Source organism: Oryzias latipes, chromosome 19, assembly GCF_002234675.1.
Source record: "Oryzias latipes chromosome 19, ASM223467v1".
Taxonomy (NCBI): Eukaryota; Metazoa; Chordata; class Actinopteri; order Beloniformes; family Adrianichthyidae; genus Oryzias; species Oryzias latipes.
Window position 1 is genome coordinate 10,994,823 of NC_019877.2, and position 8,402 is coordinate 11,003,224.

The 8,402-nt window shown below is 35.8% G+C and overlaps 2 protein-coding genes across 2 annotated transcripts; one reads left to right on the forward strand and one right to left on the reverse strand.

Annotated features, from left to right (window-relative positions):
* Positions 1-239: 239 nt before the first annotated feature.
* Positions 240-4,895, reverse strand: ascc1 (activating signal cointegrator 1 complex subunit 1). Its single transcript, XM_004080420.2, has 9 exons — positions 4,702-4,895; positions 4,496-4,598; positions 4,291-4,388; positions 4,026-4,204; positions 3,826-3,959; positions 3,546-3,665; positions 3,333-3,457; positions 2,344-2,417; positions 240-606 (listed from the first exon to the last, which is right to left on the reverse strand). The coding sequence occupies exons 1-9, from the start codon at positions 4,823-4,825 to the stop codon at positions 490-492; spliced, it is 1,074 nt and encodes a 357-aa protein (XP_004080468.1). The 5' UTR covers positions 4,826-4,895; the 3' UTR covers positions 240-489.
* On the forward strand, positions 4,698-6,910 carry anapc16 (anaphase promoting complex subunit 16). The gene is made up of 4 exons (XM_004080421.2): positions 4,698-5,140; positions 5,460-5,613; positions 5,735-5,809; positions 6,424-6,910. Exons 2-4 carry the CDS (start codon positions 5,472-5,474, stop codon positions 6,531-6,533), a joined length of 327 nt encoding a protein of 108 aa, XP_004080469.1. The 5' UTR covers positions 4,698-5,140; positions 5,460-5,471; the 3' UTR covers positions 6,534-6,910.
* The last annotated feature ends 1,492 nt before the right edge of the window (positions 6,911-8,402 follow it).

An 8,402-nucleotide genomic window follows, 5' to 3' on the forward strand; every position in this document is an offset into this window, starting at 1 on the left:
CCTTTTTCCCTCCAAAAAAAGACAACAGTATTTATGAGTTTGACAGCATGAAGGCCTTCAATGCATTTTCCATCTTTTTATTTGCTTTTCTTTTGAATTTATTTTCTGCGTGCGCTTTTTGATATTTGCTTTAACTCAGTTTTAGTCGCACAACTTCAAGCGAGTCAACTCCCTGAAGACTACGTTAGCAAACAAAAAAGCCCTCAAGGCTCAAAGCATCTTCAATCAAAAGTTCAGACGGTTTTTCCAGTGAATTTTTATTGTTAAAAATCAAAAGTTCTTTGCATCAAACTCTCAAAGGGAACAAATGTGATTGAAACCTTTATAGAAGAAAAGTCATTTCCATGAGAAGAAACCAAACTCTTTACTGCCATCTACAGGACAAACTTTCCAGAGATTCAACAGCGGATTCCTCGAAAAATGATTTCCAGCTGGGTCCTTTCCACAAAGGCATCTTTTTCTCTTAAATATGTTCAGTCAGACTGCGCTTCAAGAGAAGCTGATGCTCCCTGCAGCTGTGTAGTATCCCGTGCAGTCTGTTGAATATCTCTGCGACAGTTGGACGGTGTTCAGCTCAAACTGTCCAAAACTATAAGCACCATATTTCTGGGGAGAAAAACAGAAAAAAGATCATTTAAAGGGTCAGGAGGTCTGCTTGATTCTATAAAACTTTCTCACAGATATCATAAAACCGGGTAAAAATAGGCAGACTTTTTTCTATGTTTACTATCAAAATGTAGAAGCAACAATAAAACAGTCAAAACATCTACGGTAATTTCACTATTTTTCCTTTTATAGCTGTCAATACTGGCATATTTTTAAACTAGTATAACAATTTCTAAAATTACTACCATGTTTTTTTTTATTAAAGAATTAAAATGTCAGCATTAATTAGGTAAAAGACGATTCATAAATAACCAGAACAGCTGAGTACAACAAAACACTAAAACAAGCAAATTCATGATTACGTCCTCATCAATAAGGTGCTGTGGCTCACAGGCAGATCGTAAGGATTTTAACATTTAACAGTGATTTTAGAACTGATTTGGAAACAGAGTTTATGATGTGAATCGGAAAGATGGTCAAAGTTTGCAACAACAAAAAAGTGTCAAATACAGTTAAATGAAATCAATATAAATGTGTTACTGTGCATGTACTTGTATATGTAGAGACGATCAAACAAAAAGTGACATTAAATAATAATAATCCTTTGCAAAACTTTGAATGAAAGATTTAACAGATTTGTTAAATGAAATAAAAACAAAAAAACATTGCAGTCAGTCAGCCCAAAATCCCACTTTGATCAGTAAATTTACAGCAAATTCCTCCACCTCAATAATATTTTGCATGTTGGAATCAAAGCTTGATCATTTACCCAGATTGTTAAATAATCTGAGGAGGATTTTGTGTATTTTAAAAGGTTTAAGATCAATTTAGTCTTGTGTCTGTTAGAAATTCCCAGCAAAACTAAACTACACATTTCTTTGCAATATTTCCTAACATACAAACAAATAATTTCCTGTACCACAGCAGTGTAAAACTCAGACAACTCTAAAGCATGATGGTTCCATCTTCACCTTTTACTCTTAAAAGCGTTTTAGAATGTTGCTCTCTTATTTTGAAAAGATCCCTCAAGAATTCACAGGCCCACTTCTGTTTGCAGCAGTATTTCTTTTATGAGAATAGACCTTCAAGAAGATAACTTTAAAAAAAGAAAATTCAGTCACAATAGCCGTTTGGGACACAAAAGAACAAAAGCAGAATTGCCTTCTATGCAAACACTGTATTATTCTTTCTTCTTTCACCGTAAAGTTTTAAAAAACCTGCACTTTTGACTAGAATTTTTAACAAAATACTCAACTTTATATAACATAGTATTGAAGTATACAGTTGATAGATACAATTGTGCACCGTGGCAGTACAGCCTTTCATTTCAAGTCAAGACGTGTCTTATTGTTGTAATATTACTTCCTTATGAGAGTTTTAGAAAAGCATTAAGTTTATGTGATCTTTGGACTTCAGCAGGTCTTGAAAAGAATCATGCTCCTACAATTTTCAAATATATTTTTCCCAAAAAGACTCAACATTTTTTATTGCTGTTGCATGAAAGTGGGGCCTTGTAAAGTTTTATTGAATAATAAACTAACTGGTGAGTGTTTTAGAAGTTCCTTGGAACATTCTGTCCTTGACTGCACAAACATAAAGTCATATAAATCTAGATTATCTCCTAATTGTATCCTTACAATAAAACTTTATGTCCCAAATGTCATTTTTTTTAGGCACATTTTTGGATGCGATGAGAAAAATGTAAATTCCTGGTATTAAAATTGAGCTTCCTCTAACCTTTAGTATGTTTCTCGCATCGAAAGCCTCTCTTTCAGTCGTGGTCAGTCTTCCTGCTCCTCCCGTTCCTTTGACTGGAAAAACAACAGAAATACTGAACATTGTGGCACAAAAAAGGTGATATCTTTACGAGCCAATAAAGCAGCTTCAGTTCAAAGACAAAAGTACTATGAGTCAAGGTTAATTAGCACATTAACTGATCTACTGAAACAGGTGCATGAAAAACAAGACTTTGATGAAAATAGTGTTTTTAACATGTTCTTGTTGCATTTTTCTGAAGATGTAGGACAAATATAAAGAAAATTAAGCATAAATATACATTTCTGAGTATTTCTTTATTCAAATCCTGTTTGAAAAAGAGCAGATTTGTTACACAGATAATAAAAAACGGGCCAAAACGCCCCGCTTCGCTCCATTTGGATGCCTCCACTATATGTTGTGGGCTGTGAGGGGCCTTAAGCTAGCAGGAGAGAGAGAGCGTAAACAAATAGCTCAGTTATGGGTGACGGAAAGATGGGGTGGGGTTGATCTGCGCCATAATTCTCACCGCCAAATCAAATGCAATCAGGAGCTAACCCAAAATATGATCGGAGTGAGACTTTTTTCAACAGTGACCACAACCACACTTGTACTGTGTTGCTGGTCAAACCGATGACAATTTGAGCAATGCAGCTGGACGGCAGCCATTACCAAAATGAATAAAGCCATTGTCAGGGTATTTAGAAAACACACAACTTGTACTTGTTCGTGTCAACAACACTGAGGCCAAGCAGAAGGCCGCCTCCCTGATTCCACTCTGCCAAAACCAGTTGTTTACATTGTTTCCCTTTTAGTTTTATGGTCACTGCAGTGCTAATCCAAGTCAAAAGGTAATAAGAACTTATTTGTGAGCAAAAGTAGGCCAAGCAGCTGACACCGTGGTAACAGCAGGTCTCCTATATGCAGCTGCACTGTTCACACTGTCAAGTGAGGTGACTTGATTGGCTGACCTGCGGAGTCTTTTCTAAACAGGGTGTTCATCACAGTGCCGTGCAGCTTCACTCTGTCCCACTCTCGCACCATCAGCCCCGAAGAGGCGAAATGCTCCACAAGCCGGTCTGCGATCGTTTGCAACCTACAGGGAGAAAAAGTAAATAAATAAAAACAATAATATTTAAAATCCCCGGCCTAGAAATTTGCACTCTGTTCTCAGATCTCTTTACCTGTCAGATCCACCTTTCACATTGACTTTGGCATACAAAACGTCCACCATGGCTGGATCATCATTCATATACTCTATACCAGTCACTTCCAGCAACAGAGGCTTTCCTTCTGCGATGTCCCTAAAGAAAAGAAACAACACACACCCTTAACTTTTGAAGAAAAATACATTTCCCAGATATTTCCTGAAAATTAGCCGGGAATGGGAATCACGGCATGCAAGGTACACAATTTAAAACAATCTCATCACACATCACCAGACAACAAAATTTTGACCCATACCTGATAAAACTTCCACACTCTTGCAGGTATGCGCATGCTTTCTGCACTTCCATGTCATTTAGCAAAGTCAGGGTGCCAATAGTTAGATGAAGCTTTGCAGGGTTTTGAAAAATGCTTTCCTCAACTCCATAATCCTGTAAATCAGAAAGTAATGTGTTATAATGTCCAAACGGTGGATGTGTGCATGTCTATAAACATACCTGAGAGCACTGCAGCAGCACCTCATCTTTAAATCTGAGAAATCCCTCTTGAATTTTAGGATCATTCAGAGGGAACGAAAGAAAGTGAGTAAAAGGTTGTTTCTTCCGGAAACTTTCCACAAGAAGCTCGACTCGAGTAACTGCTGATGACACTGCAGATTTTTGGGACCCTGTGATCACTGTAGGGAGATCAGGGTTATGTAAGGTCATGTCTGCGGTCCTTAAACATCAGAGTAGACAGACACTTTTTCATTTAAATCCTCACCGATCTGTCCTTCCACTCCTTGTTTAGGGATGCTTATGGACGTTTTAGTGTCAAACTCCAGACGTCTGCGGGTTTCTCCTTTTTTCCCAATGATGTATCTATTAAGGAAAAAAACGATAAAGGCAATAAAAGTGCATTGAAGAGTCGTTTACCAAAATATTAATAAAAACATTTACTGTACATCTGCATTTTGTAACTGACTCACTTATAAAGAGCACTAGGGACATCAAAAACACAGCGGTATCCTTTCTCTGTTTGTTCAATGTTATAGCTGTCACATGTTTCATCATCAAGAAGTTCCTCCCGCTCTGAAAAGGTTTATTAAAATATATATTAGCTCATTTTTGATATATCACGTCTGTTGACAGAGCTGATTTTTATCACGTCTGTTGTTGACAGAGCTAAGCATACCTGGCGTTTCAATGAAAGAGAAATCTTCTTCTTCCTCATAATGCTCTTCTTTTACTGTATTTCTACGATATATTCTTCCATTTATATTAATAAGAGCTGGGCGTAAAACATCCATGACGGACATTTCGGTTAGCAAGTGCTAAAGTTTTATGCAAGCGGATAACTAAAGATTATTTTTACGGCAGTGAACGCTGTGGTATCATTTCTATTGCTTTACGACCAGGTTACGACAGTTATGAGCAATTTACGGACTTTCTTACTAGATTTCTAACACATCTGGAACGACGGTCAGCTGACAGTTGAGATTCACAATCTGTTCCAGCTACTGTGAACTTTACGCTAGTGCATTTTCCCCCTTTCTGTTGTAAAGAACAGTTTTTCGTCGTAAACTAGTACCTTCAAACAAAACATCTTGTGAGAGTTATTTGGGATTTAGACGGTAAGAACTACTTTTATAAATGTTTAATTTAGTGCGAATTTGTTTATAACAATCGTAATTCCGAGTGAATATTATTTACACTAAATTTAGCATGTTAGCCTTTAGCTAGTCATATTTTGTTTTATCAGAGAGGATGCGTTCAGTCAATTTACATCAATAAAACTCAACAAACTTTATTGACAAGACCTTTTTTGCACATATATTTTGACAAGACATGCTACGTATTTAAATTTGTAAACTGTATTCTCTTTAACCGCACTTGCAATGTATTTTGTGCTGAAAATATGACCTACAAAATGTTATTTGTGTTCTTTATTAGCCCCTCGAATACATGGCTGCGTCCTCTTCATCGTCTTCTGCGGGTGGTGTTAGCGGTAGCTCGGTCACTGGCTCTGGATTCAGTGCATCAGAGCTCATCCCTCCGAGGAAAGTCTTATACACATATCCCAAAGGTGCAGGAGAAATGATGGAAGGTAAGAAGAAAAAATAAAGGGATCAAGGTTTACTGGTACATTTCTAATTTTAATGTCTTTTGCTCACACTTTCTGACAAACCATCCATTAATACTCCATAATTTACTGTTGATTCTTTCAGATGGCTCTGACAGATTTTTATGCGAGTCTGTATTCAGCTACCAAGTTGCCTCTACTTTGAAACAAGTTAAACATGGTAAGAAGTTAAATTACATTTTGACCCCCCCCCCCCCAACATAAGCAAGGTAATATATTATTTCTAGTAATATATCATAATGATTTCTGAAATAATGCTTGACATTCTTGTGTAATTATTGTGCACTGCATCTTTCTCAATTGATTTTATTCATATTTTTTTAAAAAAATATTTAATTTAATGAGCTGCATTTGTGATGGTAAAGATTAGAGATAAACCGGATAATGATTAATTTTAAAATAACAAATAAAAACTGAAGTAAAGGATAAAAGAGATAGGAATTGGTTTAATTCCTCCCACTCTTTTTCAAGCAATTTATTGAACTCCTTTTGATAAACTTAATATTTAGGGGTTTAAATGTTTCATGTACTGTATGTATAAGTGCTAATGTATCTCTTTCTGATTAGGAGTAATTATAATTATTTACATGAATATGTGGATGCATACATGTGTTTATATTTTCCAATCAGTTCATAACTTATCCTACGTTTCATATATCTCTGTTTAGAGGTATATATTTCTATTTTTTGTCATCTTTAGTTTTGTTTTTTCTTTTGCTAGCTCCCATTTACATTTCTGAATTCAAATTAAATAATTAGTAAATGTATTTTCAGACCAACAAGTGTCCAGAATGGAGAAACTTGCAGGCTTGGTGGAGGAGCTGGAAGCTGACGAGTGGCGGTACAAACCAATAGAGCAGCTACTTGGATTCACGCCGTCTTAAGGAAAACGAGGCGATTAAATCAGCCAAATAAATTACAATAAAGATGTTTGATATTTCACTTTGTACGGGATATATCCCTTGTTTGTGTTTTTCCCCTGTAAAACTTAATAAAAGTTTCATTATAATTTTTTTTTTTTTAACTTTTGCCATTGTACATTTTACAGCAGTTAAACCTATGTGAATCAAAATTACAATCTGTTATTTCCTTCATTGTTAAAAATGAGTAATATGTTCGCCCATAAATTCTATCATAAAATATAATTTACCATTATAGTTGCTATACAATTCACATGTCATGTTTTTCTCCCAATCTCCATTTTAGCAAAAAAAAAAAAAAAAAAGAGAACATTTAAATAAAGTTGGACCTTCCTGGCAACACTTGGTGTTTGTTTTTATCTTGATTTTATTTTCATGCTTCACTGATATGTGACGTTCTTATTGCAGTTGTTTGTGTCTTGCTTTCTGCGCTGGAGAAACATGCAGATTAGTGTTTTCCTCAGTAATGGGTTGTTTTCAATCCGACGAAGGTTGAGAACGCACAGAATGTACTGTTCTGGGTGCTGATGTTTGAGGACAGCCCAGGACTTTGCAGGACACGCCTCCAGCAGGGAGTTTAATTTCCTGTGCCAAAAGTTTGCTTCAAAACATTCCTGCAGAGCATACTTTCTAAGAATCCATGTAGCAAGTTCTTGCTTTAAGTTTTTGTTATTTTTTAATCCTTATTTGTCCTTAATGGCTAAAAAGTTTGTTTATCCAAAATTTTATAGTATGAACAAATTAAAAACACAGCCCGCAGAACACACTGTACTTTGGTGTGCTTTGACTTTCTGTTCCTCTTTGACAAAGCGCATCACATCTCACGCCTACACACGTGCAGCTGTGTCCCATACTGTATGTCTGGCAGCTTTTCAAAAAAGTTTTTGGTTTTTTTAACTCAATGCCTTTAACACTGGCTCCAAAGAAAAACTTCAGTCACTCAAACTTATGATTTGTGTTATCCTTGTATTTTAATTCAATGTGGTATCTTCTGTATGTCTTGCCTTTATTTTTACAGTGTTGATATTTGGGCCTCAATTCTAATTTTAATTCTAATTTTTACAATATTCCTAAATTCCATAATACAACAGCAAGTAACCTTTTTATTGCACTGTTTGCAATTTTAATTCTGAAAATTGTTGTTGTTGGACTATTGTGCATGCTCTCACTGTAAAACACAAAAGCTTATGGGTAATAAAAACCTTACATTTAATCATTCTTTACAAAAAAAGTTACATTTCTCTGCACATTTTAGTAACTATTTTTTTGTGGAGCTGAAAATGATGTTTTTCTGATGTTTTTTTGCCAGATGCATTCATTTTTTGTGATATATTCAACCCATTTTTGGAGATTTTTAAGCTTGCTGTAGCATTATACGTATATTATGCAGCTTTTCTGTGTTTTTCATCCCTGTGAGTCAGACAAAAAAAAAAAAACTGATGTAATGGTTGACAAAAACAGGTGACGTAATGTACACTGCAACACTAAACCAGCTGAGTCTAGCCTAGATGGACTTTATTCTTTGCCTTTATAATAGTATGCGCATAAAACAGATCAACATCATATAATATATAAATGGAAGGTGTGAGAAAAAATAAAAATAAAAACATAATATGATGCTTGCAATCCTATATAAGTCTCTGTACATTTCCATTACATTGGGCTCTGCCATTCATCAGCCCAAATCCCTCCTCCCCCTCCTGTTTGTCTGTCCTCTCTGCTGGCATGTTACCAGGCAAGATACAGTCTCAGATGCCGTGCCTCCTTTTTTGATTGGCTGGCTGCACAGCAAGAGGCGTGGCTTTCTGAGCCGTATTTAAACATTGTTGCGGG